Source organism: Mugil cephalus, chromosome 8 (genome assembly GCF_022458985.1).
Source record: "Mugil cephalus isolate CIBA_MC_2020 chromosome 8, CIBA_Mcephalus_1.1, whole genome shotgun sequence".
NCBI lineage: Eukaryota > Metazoa > Chordata > Actinopteri > Mugiliformes > Mugilidae > Mugil > Mugil cephalus.
The window spans coordinates 26,451,873-26,467,897 of record NC_061777.1 but is presented as its reverse complement, the minus strand read 5'-3'; the positions used below and the strand labels follow the sequence as shown (position 1 = coordinate 26,467,897).

The window sequence follows — 16,025 nt, the reverse complement described above, 5'->3', positions numbered from 1 at the left end:
GCATATGAAACATTATTATTATTGCACACAATTCAATTTTATAATGTAATACTATTTTAAATCTCCAAACCGAAAGCAAGTAAGGTTAAAACCATCTGTTCACAGGCGGAACATTAAATCGACAGCGATTGGAGGGTTTCTGGTCGGATCGTCATTTATGTTACCCCATGAGGAGGATTTCAAACTTAACCGACAGCTATCAGTAGCAGTTAAAAGCTTTTTATAGTCGCGATGCCTTCTGAAAATCTACGATGGGAAACTTTACAGGCCTTAAAGAATTCACCAAAGGGGAAAATCACCTTCGACCCGCTCTGGTCTCAAAGAGGAGAGGTGAGATGTGGCTAGTTAGCTAACGTTAGCCGGCCGGGCTGTGGCTTGTTTACCTTGATAAACAAACCAAAAGACAGTGTGAGTTATTTAGTAAAGCAGTTTAATTCTTTAGCCGAGACTGTGCACTGTCGAATGTTAAATGGCAAATGTTCAATAGTGGGTTGTGGTGGAAAGCAAATAGCTAACGTTAAATATTCAAATACACGTTGAGGGCCCTATGCTACATTATAGTTCGACTCCAGTGAAAATGCAAAGAAGGCAGCATTTAGCTTTAACTCTGACTTCACCAGTTAGTCGCATAGTTTTCCAGTCTATACATACAAGGACCGGCCACAATATTATGACCACTTATAGGATATTTAACGCTCAGAAGGTGAAGATTTTGTTCTTGGAGTTGACGTTAGCTGCAGGAAAAATATTCAAGTGGAAAGAATAGGAAGATTTTGAGAACTCCAGAACTGCTTCTCTGGTGCAATGTACCTGGTCTACAGGTCAAAAACGGTCAAAGAGTGAGAAAAACAAGAGGGAATAGTGATTATGGAAGGAAGACAGGCCGGTAAAGGCAGTGTGAGTCTTTGGATAGTGTTCTGCTGGGAGATCCTTCCATTCACGTCAGTGTTACTTTCACATGTAGCAACAATGCAGGCCGTTTCCACTGTTTCCACCACTGTTTCCACCAAGCAACAATGGTTCAGGAGTGGTTTGAGGAACACAACAAGTTCAAGGTGTTAAACTTGCCCCCCAAATTCCCCAGTTGTCAATTCGGATAAAAACAAGCACATTCCAAAGAGGCGTCCACATCTCATGTGCATTATTTAAAGGATCTACTGCTAACCTGTTGGTACCAGATACCACAGAACACCTCCAGGTGTCTGGAGGAGTCCAGGCCTTGTCTTACGTCCTCTCCTAACCCGTCTAATTCATGTATAATTTGTTATTGTCCATTTTTTTTGCATGTAGAGTTTCTCTGATTGTCGCGCTCTTGTGCCCTTGCAGCATATTTTGACAGGTTGTAAAGAGGCCCTGGGCTTGTCTTCGCACTCTGGGGTCATATTGGACCGGACCAGCTCAGCAGCCCTACAGAGGTCCTCCTTCCTGGGCTCCCTCTCTGGAGACTCCAGCCCCAGTCCCTCGGAGGAGACTGCAGCCTCCATCTCCTCCACAGGATCCATCGCCGACATCAACGCCAAGAATGCAGCACTGTGTGCCGAGGCATCTTTAAAGAACGAGGTGAACCTCTCACCTTTAATGAATCCCTTTTAGAACTTTTATTATGACTCCTGACCCCTTTCACCTCATTACTGTGCTGCAGACTGTCACAGAGGAGACAAAAGATGAAAACCCAGAGGCAGACAACATACTGCAAGTGTCCAGCCCTGTGTCACCACCCGTTATTTCCCTGCTGTCGCCCAAAGCCATGGAGACGGCTGGCCACATTCTCAGACTTAAGGAGGAACAGCGAGAAAAGGCCAAGGTTGGACATGCTAAGTCTTCACTTCTTGTACAGTAAGACGGTAAAGGTACCTCACCTGACTAACTTGTTCAATCTGTTGGTGCAGCTGGCGGTCATGCTGCGGCAGGAGATGCAGGAGAAGCTGGCAGTGGAGGTGGCAAACGCTGAGTCTGAGCAGCTGAAACGCTTCGAGGAGCTCATGGAGCTGAAGCAGAGGCAGGAATATCAGAGTGTGAGGGACATGATGGACAGAGAGTAAGGGACAACGACAACAAGCATGCAAATAGAATTACCAATGTTCTTTTTATTTTTACTATCGTGTTTCAAATTTGAAATGCTCTTATTTCTGCAGAACTAAAGAGAGCATGGGCCGACAGGAGAAGCTGAAAGAAGAGCAGCGACACAGGATGAAGGTATGATTGTGAAGAGATACTTTTGGCATCAGTGTTGGGGTGGTTACTGAAAAAAAAGGAATCGTCACACATTACAAGTTACTTTAAAAAAAAAAAAGTACTTACTTTATTTAGTTATCGCTCCTTAATTAGTTACACTAATGGAGGATGGAGGATTACTCCATCACATCACCTGAAAATTCAACAATATGCCTAAGTAAGCATGAATCTTTATTCTAAAAAGAGGACATATATATCGTTTTTAAGTGCTTTAATTTATGAAAACATTTCACAGAAAAATGTGTCACAACAAGGCTACAGTGCTAGCAGTAAGTTATCATTTAAGCTTTCATTGGAAACCTGTATCATCTCTAAATGTCTTTCTATTTAGAGGCCATTAGATATGCATCATCATTTGTTCTTTACATAAAGACATAGCTTATACTTATACATCAGTATTTATCCAACCTGATCAACCATTCTGATCAGAGATTAACTGTTTCCATGGAGATAAAGTAAAATGATGTGATCACAAATACATGTTTAGGTTAAAAACATTGCGTTTTGTGTCATAATGTTTAAGTTACAACAGGGATATTGGGTTTAGCATCAGACAGCAGCAGCCTGTGCAGGTCATCTACAGGAAGACTAAACATGCTGTTGAGACGTGGCTTTCTCTTTACAAACGTAGGAAAGATTACATAAAGTATCGGCGAATAAATCTAATTTATAGTCAACAGTTGACTTTCAATCTAATGTTGCTGGGTAGCGTTTATACAAATAAGATTGCAGAGCAATTTCCACTTTAGTATTTCCAGCTGCTTCTCTATCTACACAGTTGTCGAAATGATTGTTTTGGATCAATAAGGGATCAGTACAGTTAAATGAGGAGGTTTGGAGATGACTCGCTTTCGACAAAATTTCTGTGGATTTCAGCAAAAGTCTCAGTCTAGCGTTTGGGTGTCAAGTCAGGCTGACGAGTGCACAAGTATGAATGACTCTCACCAGTGGAGGGTCCATGTGAGGTCCTCGTGTACCTCCACAGTAGTATAAACTAGGTATTATTACGTGTTAAAAGTGCAGCTTGACTCTTCACGTTGTGGAGAAATACACCGCCATTACCCCAGTGTCGTAGAGCACGTCCCTGCCATAGTTTAGTAGAAATAAGATGAGTTATTTTCACGCCGGTTCATTAGATTCATTTGGTTCATTTTCATCCGTTTGTTTATGCTAATAATTGTTTCATCAATTTATTCTTGATGTCTAACACACATATTTGTCAGAGAATTTGACTCCTGTAAACTTGTAAACTTGATCCTTTTCATTGCTCAAAGACACTTGTGCTCTGACTGTTTCCAGCCTTTTGCTTAATTTGTCTGTGCCGTCAGATCCTGAACCTGCGACTGAGGGAGGCCCAGCTGCAGCGTCTTCGGGAGGCAGAGCTTGAGAAGCAGCGGCAGACGGAGGGCAGGGAGAGACTTCGCAACCTCAACACCATCCAGGAGGAGGTCCTACAGCTCAACCAGCTGCTAGAGCCATCCAGCCAGACCAAGGCCAGCCTCCCATCAGCCAACCTCAGCTCCTACAGCACCCGTGGGAACCAGCTGTGCTCTCAGGTGTCAGAAGTGGTGCGAAAGACTGCTGAGGTCAGTCAAACCGATATTTTACTGGTTCACCTGAAATAATTACTGTAACTGTGCACTAATTGGGTGTAATTGGTGTTGAAAATCATATATCCAAGATGTAACGATAAGACACACACTCTCTTTCCAGGGAGATTTCCCCAGTGTGGAGGACATGAATGTGGCAGAACGAGCACTACACGACATGAGGACCCTGATCCGGCTGATGCAGGAGGAGGCGGCTAAGGCTCAAGAGAAGAAGAAGAAAGAGCAGGAGCAGGAGGAGGAGCGCAGGAAGCAGGCGGAGCTGCAGGCGCAACAGGAAGCTCAGAAGAAGGCGGCGCAGTCGGCCAAGGAGAAGGCAAAGAGACGAGGTGAAGGAGGCTCTAGTGTAGAATCACTTAAAGTGCTGCCACTGTTGAACTTTTCCTTAAGTTCTAACTTATTATCAGTAGATGGAGTTTTACTCCATTAAATGCACACATGAAACACTCATAAAAAGAAAACTTCGGCTTGTTGTTTCGGCTTGAACGATTCTGATAATGGTAGACAGTGATAGAAATAGTTAGAAAAAGACAGATAGCAAGAGATGGAGGGTGGAAGAAAGATAATTTTAGTCATATAGTGAAAGACGCACAGTGATATAAATATAAAGGCCATTAAATGCCAACCAAGTGGATCAATTTTTTTTTATTTTTTTTATTTCACCGACCTCAAACCTGTCCTCCTACCGTGTGGCACAGAAGCATCAGTCCACCACAGGGACAGGATGCTTAAACACGCTAGCAGCCAGACAGGGAAACAAAACTTTTTGGTGGTAATATGACATGAACACCTGTGGCCTAATTCTCAACCAAGCCAGAAATTACAGCAGCCAAATGACATTCATAAACTAGAAAGCAAGCACACGTCACTGTCAAAGTTGTCACTTCAGAATGGCGACTCTCTAGCTCGGAAACTAAATGGAAAAATAAACTTCTTGAGCAACTTTTTAATATTTGTTATTTCTTATACAGTTTGCAGTACCAGGACTAACACCACAGTTATTCCTAAATTATTCCTGAATCAATCTAAAGTGATTATTGATTTATACTTGAGTTATTCCTAATTAACAACAGTTGTTATTTAGTTACTTCCTGGAGTTACTCATGAATTATTCCTGAACTGTTCCTGAGGTAAAACCAGAGTTATTCCAGGGTTATTTCAGAGTTTGGAGTTTAACTTGAGTCATAAAAGTCAGAAGGTCAAAATTTTGTTCCTGCATTATTTCTCAAATTACTTCAGTCTTTCCTGAGTCTAACCTGAGTTGAAATATAGTTAAACCTGATTGTATTTCTTTGTTATTTCTGAGTTGATAAAGTTTACAACTGTGACAGACATGTCAATATTTTAAAGTGAATGTCTACGATAGTAATAATATATAATATACAATAATAATAAAAATAAGAACTGAGAGTAATTATTATTATATCTTATTTAACATTTCACATTGAACTTCCAACAGGGCTGCAGAACAGTGCTGAAGAAAGCACGTTGAAATGGTACAAGGAGCTGCAGGAGTTGGCTGCTGGGTGCACTCAGTCCTTCGAACAACTCAATTCACCCAGAGACGCCCAGGTGGGACTGCATGATGTTTCAGGATGTTCATTTCCTCATGATCCATCGTTCTTTGACCAGTTTATGAAATGTATACTACATTATGTGGCGTGTTTAGATGTTGTTCAACCGTACCCTCAGCAAAGTATTGTCCAAAATGAGTTTCATAAGAGACATCGAACACATTCTGGTTTTATTTGTTATTAAATGGTTTCGTCTGTCTTCTCTTTGGACTCAGACCAAGAAACTGAAGCTGGAGCTGCAGAAAGCAGCCACCATCCCTGTCAGCCAAATCGCCAGCAACTCAGGATCCCAGCTCAGGGAGATCTTTGACAAGATCGACAAGCTGCTGTCGGGGCGAGCGGTGGTGTCGGGAGGAAAGTCCATCTCCACTTCACACCATCCTCAGGGCCTGGACTTCGTCAGCTACAAACTGGCTGAGAAGTTTGTGGTGAGTTTCTTCCGCTTTATGTTAAAGCTGCCATTTTGTGGCGCAGTATGGGCATCCTGCTCGTCGGACTGCTTATCTGATGGTTGATTAGCTACATGTGACGTTCAAACGTAAAATAATTTGAGGTGACATAAAAATGGTGGGAAATTGGAAATGAAGCTTAAGTTAACAATACATTTAGCACCAAAGCTAGAACTTAAATTAACAGGTAAATGACAACTGACGGTTGTCACAGTAGTTTCTCAGTCAACAAAAGGAAGCAGCTGAAATACCCACAAGCAGAATTGTTAAGTCAAACTGAACATGGCTGAAAAACTGGCAGTTCTGCTGAATTTCATCAGTGGATATCTTGTAAACTAAACAGTGCTTTATAGAATTTTTACAGACTTGGTTCAGTTATGTACACAAAAATTCTTTAGGTTTAGAGAAGGGAAAAAAATCTTTAGCAAAAAATTGAAAATGGCTGAAATCCATCCTGCTGTACTTTGAGGCCCTTCTCCTATTTGTGTCACAGTGAGTTAAATATTTTGGGTAAAAAAAAAAAAAAATAGAACCTTAATCCAATAGAAATGTTATGGAAGCACTTAAAGAAAGAGGTTCATATGAGGAAACTCTCCAACATCTGGAGACCACTAGCCAGCAGCTATCAGAAATGTTTAGCTGCTGCACAAGGGTTCAAGCACATTTGCACCTCACAGATATGTAATATTGTCTTATTTTCACAATTTATTTACACAAATACACAAGTATAAGATTTCTGCTTCATTTGTGTGATTGTCTACTTTCGGGACTTGTATGTAAAAAAATCACATTTTTAAGCAGCCCTGTATATCTATTAGTAGCAGAAAATATTAGACTGTTCTGTCGTATTCCAAGTATTTGTGTTAATTATGAAAAGAAACATTTTGTGATGACAGAAACAAGGAGAGGAGGAAGTGGCAGCTCACCATGAAGCTGCCTTCCCCATCGCTGTGGTGGCCTCTGGCATCTGGGAGCTTCACTCTCGAGTGGGAGACCTCATCCTTGCCCACCTTCACAAGAAATGCCCTTATTCCGTCCCACATTACCCCCCCATGAAAGACGGCACACCTGTGGAGGAATACCAAAGGTGAGGAGCTCGGAAATGTTTCCCTTCACCCACATTGTAGATGACGTGGCGAGGAGGGCACATGGGTTCATGTCGCGTGTTCTCCTCAACAGGATTCTTGGATACCGCGTGGATGACTCCGGAGTGGAGGGCCAGGACAGTTTCTTGAAGAGGATGTCGGGGATGATCCGTCTCTACGCTGCCATCATCCAGCTGAGGTGGCCGTACAGCTCAAAGCAGGAGGTAAAAACTCTCACTTCTTCTGTTGCATCTAATTATTTCCATCTGCACGTCACAGTGAGTCACTCTTGTGTTGCGCTTCAGTCTGTTCCTCACGGTCTGAACCACGGATGGCGCTGGTTGGCTCAGATGCTCAACATGGAGCCTCTGGCAGACATTACAGCGACGCTTCTGTTTGACTTCCTGGAGGTGAGTCTGTCCCTTTAGCACCTTAAACAGGACACATCACGTCTATATGTTTCTACTCTCTTGCTCTAAATTCTAATCTGTATCCTGAATTGTTCAGCTTCCAAAAGGTGTAACGCGCATGTTGCTGTTTCTTCTTTTCCAGGTTTGTGGTAATGCTTTGATGAAGCAGTATCAGGCTCAGTTCTGGAAACTCATCCTGATTTTAAAGGAGGAATACTTTCCCAGGTACATAATTACTATTATAATCCCGTCAACTCTACAAACCCAGTATTGGATTTAGCAGAATGTTATGTAAGTCATGTATGAGGTCATACATGTTTCTGTTAATCTCTTTAAAATATCAGGAGTTGAAACCTACAAAAACAACTGTCCAATCATATTTTATTTAAAAAGACTTGGACTTAGACAGACTTTAATGATCCATGAGGGAAATTACCATGTCACCGTAACTTCATTGCACATAAAAGTAACCAACACAAGAAACATAAAACAAATGAGATCAAATTAAATAAAAATAAACTATGTAATCAAAAGATTTAGAGAGAATAATAGAAATTAGCATCAGGCCTATATACAAGTTGGCAAAAACAGTGTCCAAGGTGTTCGGGCGTTTGACCAGTTGCATAGCAACAGCGGCATCAATCGTGTCGGATGGCGTCTCCTTGCACTTGGAGGGAGGGATGTAAATTCAAATGGAGCATGTCCGCCTGTAGAGTCTGAATCCAGGGACAGACGAACTGTGGTCCTGTGAACCAGATCTCCCTCCGAGCGCACACAGTCCATCAGTCCTGCTGCCGAAGACCTTACGATCCCCTTGAAGACAGACGGCACCACTGACACGAAGTTTCTTCTCCGCTAACTCCAGGTTGGCATCCCCAGGACTTCTTTGGAGGTTTAGCTGGATTCTCAGCCTGGCATCCAGAGCACTTAGGCCTCACTCTGGGCAGCTCAGGGGACACAGACAGTGCGAGCAGTTGATAGCAGGAACATACCACCGGATACAACGGCCGCTCCTCAATCAAGCGTATTTAAAAAAAAAAAAACAACAACAACTAATTTTCACATTTTACTTGAATAATATAGCCCTGTAAATATATATGGGACATTGAAAATGGAAGATAAAATCAATTTAAAGCATCACATACCTGGAGCTAACCAGTTAATACAAAAGGGACATGGTCCTTTGTCTGCATCCCATGGGCTAATGGTAGCACTTCAAATAACAAACACAGTGCCACTGTTGAATAGCCACAGAGATCCGTACGACAGTATGTACCATTCCTTGCTGACTTGTTTGTCTGGGTTAAATGTGTGAACAACAGCCACAAAAGAGCAAACTTTTTCATGTAGTCTATAATGTGCACAATTTTAGAACATAATCCACAGGCTAAATAAAATGGCCAAAGGTTGAAAATATGTCTACATTACCTCCTATAATGGGAATCAGCTCTATTTTGTAGCCAGATTCCCTTTCAAGAGATAATATATTATGGTGAACTTTGGTTATCCAAATGGCCAAATGGTGAGTCCACCTGGTCGTGTTTACGGAAACCTTTGCAGAATATGTGTAAATTCTGGAATTACAAATTACAAACTCTATAAGAAATATTAGATGAGGATAAAAATGTCAATTCCTTCTTTACTTTATCACAAATAATCAAACATGGTGACAGGCACAATGTTACCAACAATGTGAAAGTTGTACCTACCCATAGAGACCAGCATCATGCATAAGGACCCGATAGTTTTGGAATTGTACATGATTTCATGTATTGCTCTCAAGAGGTTAAATCATACTGAACTAACAGGTCAAACACTTTGCCGGTAGCTTTAAGCCTGCTCTGCCTGATGACTGAAATGTGTCTTTCTAGAATCGAGGCAGTGACCAGCAGTGGACAGATGGGTTCCGTCATCAGACTCAAACAGTTTCTAGAGGTACGGTAGCATAATTCATGAAATCATGATGATTCTCAGGAACGTTCTGGATTCATTACTGATTAGCCGCAATTCCTACAACAACACACGTATTAAGATAATACATTATTGATCCCCATTGGGGAAATTCAAAATTATTACTATGATTTAATTGGATTTAATTGTTTCATGGCATCCTCTCGTCATGCAGTTTGTGAGGATGTCTGTTTGTGAGAAATGGTAATAAATAAATAAATAAATATGATATGAAAAGTCAGTTGTAAGCATATAGTGTAACCACAAATTAAAAGGGTGTCATCTTTTCAGATAGGGAGTCAAAGAAGAACTTTCAAAAACTGTCTCGTCTGTCTGACATTTATGCTAAGAGTGTTTTTGTCAATCTTTGAATCTGCAGATGTCACTACAGAGCCGACAGATCAGTCCGCCCAAAGGTCAGCTGAGCTCCTCGTTCTGGAGGTCATGACCGAGGAGGAGGATGGGCAGCCATGCTCGGTGTTGATGCTGGACGCTCTTTAATAGAGGCAGGCTTCTGTGAAAGCAAGAAGAAGTCAAATGTTGTGCTGGCGGTGTTTATTCAAAGAGCTGATCTCTTGAGGGCGGCGACACACTGGAGGTCAAACGACACTGAAATCCTTGAAATAATGAAGGGAGCACTTCTGGAAGTTTACCCCAAAAAAACAATACTCCCAACATCTGTTCAAGCCATCCAGTAATGAAGAAACACATCGAATAAGAAATGTTTTTTTTTTTTTTTTTGTGTGTGTGTGAGAGAGAAATGCCTGGATCTGAGTCTGAGTGTGTTATGTTTTTATTCCTGTGAGCTAAAGCAAGATTACAACTGTTTGTTTATTCTTGACACTCACTGTTCAAATGATTTGATGAAAATGAAATGATTTGGACTTTTTGACGCGTATATATTTTTTCATGAATCCACTGTGTGGAATAAAGATCAAACCGCTGATGAAGAGTTTAATAATCAAAAACTGATCCTGAAATTAAAAGTGAATGCAATGCTGAGGAGTTGTGCAAATCTACAAACCAAATGTCTGAAATAAAACCACATCAAAGAGTTTGTTACATTTTGTGTCCTTTTTTTCTCCTTATAAAACTGTCCTCTGATCAGCCATAACATTATGGCCTAATACTGTTTTGGTCCTGACCCTATGAGGCATGGACTCCTCCAGACCTCTAACAGTGTGCTGTGGTATCTGGTACCAAGATGTACTCGGTAGGTCCTTGTTGTAGTATAGCAAACTGAGAGTTGAAGACCCTTTGACTTGTTTGCCCAGAATATCCCTGAGATGCTGGGAATTGGACTGAAATTTGGGTTATTTGAAGGCAACACCATCTCCAACCTTTCCTGAACAAGGCAGCATTATCCTGCTGAAAGGAAACCATCAGGGAATTGTGTTTCAATCAAAGGGTGGACATGGTCTGCATCCGTGACTTGATCATTTCTCCTGCTTCAACTTGGAGGACAAAATGTTCACTTGGGCCATAATACAACCCACCCTCCTGTCAGAAGTCATAATGTTTTGGCGGATCGGTCTGTGCAACTACAAAATGTGTTTTCAAACATCACAATCTACACAATCTGTAGACAAAATGTGCAACACCTCATGGACACCAATGCTGTCATTGCCCAGAAATAAAAACTAAATTCAAGGTTTCCTTTTTTTATTTGACATTTTTACAACTATGCACATTTGGGTTTTCAAACAATCAATTCAGTAATTATTTTTGCAGTTAAAGGATTGCATGTTAAGTTCATTCTTACATTTTATTTAGATTTTTTCACCTCAAACGAGAGCACGAGTTGAGAACTTATCACCACCTCGCTGCTGTACTGATCCTGCATTGTTTGACAAAAAAATAAACGCCAAATTAAATATAAAAGCTGCTGAGCCTAAAATTAAACTTTGAATGAGTGCAGAAAAAACAAAGTTAATGAACCGTTTAAATAGAGTTCAGTTTATTACAGATCTTTGTCTTTTTCCAATCGTACCAAACACTAACCGCTTTTAAAAGGAGCGCAATATTTAAGGAAAAAATCTCAACATTTTTACAGTAGAGATACAGATATTTTTTTCCTCTATTTATCTGTATGTAAATCCAACATCTGGGCTTTGAGGAAGCTCTCAGCTTTTGGACATCTGTTGATGCCTTTACGCCGTCTGACTATGGAATGGGAAATAAGTCAGACATTCAATTCCCAGTAAAACTAAATAAATCAAACATGTTTGTATGAAATAGCCAGAAATGACAGTAGATGTCAGAGAATCTCATTAAATAAGAGCAGCAGATTTGATGGTTTCCTCCTAAAATGTAATATCTTACAGCTTTAAGTTTCTGTGTGTGAGACCTCTCCATCTACATGAATGTCTGCAGTTGATTCATTCACCCAGATCAATAGGCTCACACGCATTTCTCACATGGAGTCTGGTGAAAATCCCAACAAAAGAGGCGGATCTTCTTGGAGGTGTCACTGTTCAGTGGCTGGATTTGGCCGCTGCTGAACCCTCGTGGTTTAGCGTGGCCTTCTCCATGCGGTTGTACCAGTGTTTGACTTTGGTGTTCTCCATCATGTCGTCAAACGCCTGCAGGCCCTCCATCACTCTGAGGACACCGAACACGGCCTGCGGACAGGGGCAACGGGAGAGAAAAGCCACTATTTAATAACAGTACTTGAGAGTGTACGTCCGGGTAAACTGTGGGGTAGAGGTGTATATCCTCACCAGGTCTGCCAGGTTGGGTTTATCTCCACCCATGAACTGCCTGCTCTTTCCGATGGCTGAAACCCAGTCATTAACGGCCTTGTAGAGATCCTGCCTGACATCGTCCTGCAGGTTGTGTCTGTCCAGAACAAGAGGAATGAAAATCAAACCTCGGCTTAATCTCTACCAGAACAGCAAGGGATAGTGAGCAGTTGAAAACCATGGTTGTGCCATGGTTGAAAACAGATACCGTACCGACTTTTCAGCCGTTTGGAGATGAGGAACATGGCTGCAGCGCCAACATATTTGGCAAAGAAACCTTCAACAGAACCAAATTTGCCCTCGCGGACGATGTAGTCGAAGGAGGCCAGCGCTTCGCCAGTAGTTCGGTACACATTGGGAGATATGAGGTGCACGAGCCACTCATCAGCCCACTTACGCCACTTCATCTCCTCTCTGGAAAAACCAACACAAGAAGTCAATTAGTTGTGCAACTTAGTTTACACTTCCATATCCTTGCAGGTTTTAAATCAGCTGTCCAATCACCAGTCAGAGAGCACGCATGCTCCACTGCAATTGGTCAACGTCATAGCCACACCTTTAAAAAATAAAAATAACACTGATAAAACCAGGCAGTTTGGGTGAGAGCAGCAGGTCTGGACTTACGTCTGCATTTCCTTCTTGGGGTAAACCGTGGCGGTCTCATTCTCGTTTAGCATCAGCCAGTACTTGTTGTTGTACTCTGTCACTTCCTTCCCCCTGTCGTTTGTGGACTTCATCTCCGGGTAGCAACGAAGGATTTCAGACAGGTTTTTCTCCCTGGACATTCTCCATTGACAAAGGCATTTATTAGAGTCTGCTTTGCTTTGTTCCGTTTTGATTGTTTATCATGAAGTTAAACCTTACAGACACGTTTGGGTATTATTTTTGTCATGCCTATGATTTGTTTTTGGACTATAAAATATGTCAAAAAGGGTCTTGTTTTGACCAAACCCACATATATTAAGTTTACTGCCATGTTTAACAAAAAAAGTGACATTTGAAAAGTTGGAATATGCTAGCTGGGAAACTAAAACGCCCCCCACCTAAAAATCTTTTCTAGTGAAAATTTGGTCAGGATGCTGGAGAACTGATTACGTTCTAGAGCAGATCTGCTGGGCCAGTCAAAACATTTGTGCAGGGCTTCATGGGGTGATGGAAAGAACACTAACAGCAGTTGAGCCAAAATAGCTCTGATGGTTGTGGGACCATCAAATTGATGCAGATATTTCTTTCTCATAATTGGCGGAAACAGACCACACAATGAAATTCAGAAGGATTACCAGACTATAACGTGTGGGATTTTTCCAGAACTATGAGCATCTCAACGGAACATTTTACTGCAATGATCAAAAGAAAACCAAATGTAACATTTGAAGTAAGCACAACTTACTTATTGATTAAATGGGTCTTGAGGGAGCTGATGATGACAGATGAGTCATTCAGTTGCTGCAGATATGACAAAAAAAAAGTCACTGAAAATGTTGCATATTATTGGATGTTTTTACTGGATGTTTTGACTGGCATGACAACTGTCTTACCAGCTCACCATCCACCATCAGGATTGGCACTTTTCTGTAAGCTGACCACTTGATCTCCTTCCTCATGACCGGGTTCACCTCCACAATCTCATAGGGCAGCCCATAGTAGTCCAGAAATGCTCGCACCTTGCTGCAGAATGGGCAAGTCTTATACTGGTACAGGGTCAGCTTCAGACCTCCTCTTGACCTCTGCAACAAGTCAGTAAAGGAAAGATGATTCTACAGATGGAGCCACTAAATATTATATACAACTGTGCCATTCCAAAAGCTTGGGCATCAATATACTTGTAGATATTCAAAATTTCGTATTCAGACTAAAAGAAGACTGCCATGATCTGTACAGTTTCACCAACAGGACAACAACAAAAAACCCATAACCTAATAAACATGTCTCCACACGTCTGTTAGTATCTGTTATTCCTCATTAGCTATTAAAGAGGCGATAAATGAAATCAAGAGTCAAAAATTATGAATGAATACAAATGAGGAGCAACAGCACCACCATCTGTCAATTTAGAAGACAACTGTAAACACATGTAAAATGTCCTGTGCCTCCTTTTCTCGTTTTTTCTAATTTACTAAATTGATCAGAACCCATCTGACAACAGCATTGTTATATTCTAGAAACTAGTTACAGAAGGTATAGAAAGTATGCACGTGACGTCACAGCTAGCTGAAGTCCCCATGGTTACGGCCCCTGAGTGGCAGAAAGTGACAGTTGAACATGGAGATTAGCCACATTAGTTTGAATCACAGGCTTTAATAGTATTTAAATTGTAAAAAAAGAAGAAAAAGAAGAAGGCAAAGAGCTGTTGTGTGAATGACTGTATCTACAGATTTGAAAAGCAGTCAGAGATATATTTGAACAGTTATCTGCCAGAAACCTGGTGTTATGGTTGACATTTAGAGTCTGATAATATTAATTTATGCTTTTTTTGATGAAGTCAAGTCTTAAGTTCTGAAGGGCTGTCAGATAAGTTTGTGGATGTTGTTATGGTTGACAGTAACTATTTCAGTTCCAACAATAAATAAAAATAAAAGAATAAACAGAATATTTGCGATCACTCCTCGTCATCCTTTAAACGTCCAGTCAGACGCTACAGTACTGTATGGCTAACGTTACTTCTCAGTAAAGCTCTTAGCGTTGGCATCTTTTATTTAGCTACATTTATCATAGTGAAATGACCTAAAACTAAATGAAACTAACTGAAACTGAGGCTAGTTCATATGGATCATTGTCTGATCATTGTCACTGAAATAAATATTTTTGGTAGCACAGGACAATATTTCTTTGTTAAACTGCCACACTGGCCACCACCTGCTCTGAAATATTTCTTAGCCTCAGCTTCAAGAATAATTTGGGAAGTTGATCAATTATCCCTTTTTATCTTATAGACCTATCTGCACATATTTCCTCTCTCACAAATATAAAGTATACATTTCTGCTGCTGAACAAGGTGGTCACACTAGAAAACGGTTCACTAACTTCTGATACTCAGATGTGTAATACTGGCTCAGTTTCTGAATAAACAAATACATAAGTATAATGATTTGATTTTCATAACTTTGATTTGGTTCTCTCTTTGTCTACTCAGAAGTTGTGTGAAAATCCACCAATGTTTTTAATAACTTGTATGCACAAAGGGTACAATAACAGCAGCACTGTGTGACGATCATAGTTATGAAGAATGATATGAATGTTAATATGAAGCTTCAATAAGGTCAATTATTTTCAAACTATTAACAAAATGATGGAAACTCGAGAAGACTAAGATTCCATTCTTGATCCTGCTTCATATAAACTGAATATATTTGTTTTAAATGGAACAAATTAACCTTTTTTTAAACAAAAGGATCAAATATTAATTGCAGATGTAAAGGTCTGAAGCATGCAATCTCAAAATCTATGTCTCGATGTCCTTTTATATGAAACAAGAAATGATAGGCGTAAAACACGTTATTTTGCAGCTGAATTAACAATATATTAGGGTTTACTGAGTATGCTGCATAACTGACCTCTTCTGTGGAGAACCGGCTCACATTGGTCTCCTCCGCGGCCAGGTGCTGTTGAGCAGACCGCTTCAAGGTCTGATACAAACCCAAACCTCCACCGAGCAGGAAGGCGCAGCCCAGCACCCTGCCTCCTCCTGCCCGAGCTGAGGAGAGCAGTTTGGACCGGAATCCGGTCCCACCGGTACTGTACGCCCTCCTGGACCCATGTGCACTAGCATTCCCCAGCAGGTAGGACAAGGTACCGGGCCGGTGGGCGGCTGGAGAATCCAAAAGATCCCAGCCGACCTTACTGAGGCTCCTGGCGCAGGCGGCTGCCATGTTGGCTTTACATAAAGTCCCACAATGCATCACGAGGGGCAAGAGTGAAGCGTTGTGATGCCCTGAGCACAGTCTGTCAGGTTGGGCGCGTGCAACAGTGGCGTA

General features: G+C 41.2%; 2 protein-coding genes across 2 annotated transcripts; one reads left to right on the top strand and one right to left on the bottom strand.

Moving 5' to 3' along the window:
- The first annotated feature begins 137 nt into the window (after window positions 1–137).
- gle1 (GLE1 RNA export mediator) lies at window positions 138–10,372 on the top strand. Its single transcript, XM_047592058.1, has 15 exons — window positions 138–330; window positions 1,327–1,560; window positions 1,643–1,804; window positions 1,890–2,038; window positions 2,136–2,196; window positions 3,564–3,821; window positions 3,949–4,171; window positions 5,302–5,414; window positions 5,632–5,844; window positions 6,762–6,952; window positions 7,045–7,174; window positions 7,256–7,360; window positions 7,503–7,585; window positions 9,232–9,295; window positions 9,690–10,372. Exons 1-15 carry the CDS (start codon window positions 232–234, stop codon window positions 9,756–9,758), a joined length of 2,154 nt encoding a protein of 717 aa, XP_047448014.1. The 5' UTR covers window positions 138–231; the 3' UTR covers window positions 9,759–10,372.
- Window positions 10,373–10,955: 583 nt separating this feature from the next.
- Window positions 10,956–15,975, bottom strand: ptgesl (prostaglandin E synthase 2-like). Its single transcript, XM_047592059.1, has 7 exons — window positions 15,606–15,975; window positions 13,590–13,778; window positions 13,442–13,497; window positions 12,676–12,837; window positions 12,265–12,465; window positions 12,031–12,148; window positions 10,956–11,931 (listed from the first exon to the last, which is right to left on the bottom strand). The coding sequence occupies exons 1-7, from the start codon at window positions 15,948–15,950 to the stop codon at window positions 11,785–11,787; spliced, it is 1,218 nt and encodes a 405-aa protein (XP_047448015.1). The 5' UTR covers window positions 15,951–15,975; the 3' UTR covers window positions 10,956–11,784.
- Between the last annotated feature and the right edge of the window lie 50 nt (window positions 15,976–16,025).

What these genes read in the sequence shown, in the direction of transcription:
- gle1 (XM_047592058.1), top strand. Translation starts at nt 232, where the DNA reads ATGCCTTCTGAAAATCTACGATGGGAAACTTTACAGGCCTTAAAGAAT. An exon ending in TCTGGTCTCAAAGAGGAGAG is followed by an intron (nt 331 to 1,326) that starts GTGAGATGTGGC and finishes GTGCCCTTGCAG; the next exon opens with CATATTTTGACAGGTTGTAA. An exon ending in AGCAGCGACACAGGATGAAG is followed by an intron (nt 2,197 to 3,563) that starts GTATGATTGTGA and finishes CTGTGCCGTCAG; the next exon opens with ATCCTGAACCTGCGACTGAG.
- ptgesl (XM_047592059.1), bottom strand. Translation starts at nt 15,950, where the DNA reads ATGCATTGTGGGACTTTATGTAAAGCCAACATGGCAGCCGCCTGCGCC. An exon ending in TCCAAACGGCTGAAAAGTCG is followed by an intron (nt 12,149 to 12,264) that starts GTACGGTATCTG and finishes TGTTCTGGACAG; the next exon opens with ACACAACCTGCAGGACGATG. An exon ending in AACCCAACCTGGCAGACCTG is followed by an intron (nt 11,932 to 12,030) that starts GTGAGGATATAC and finishes CCCTGTCCGCAG; the next exon opens with GCCGTGTTCGGTGTCCTCAG.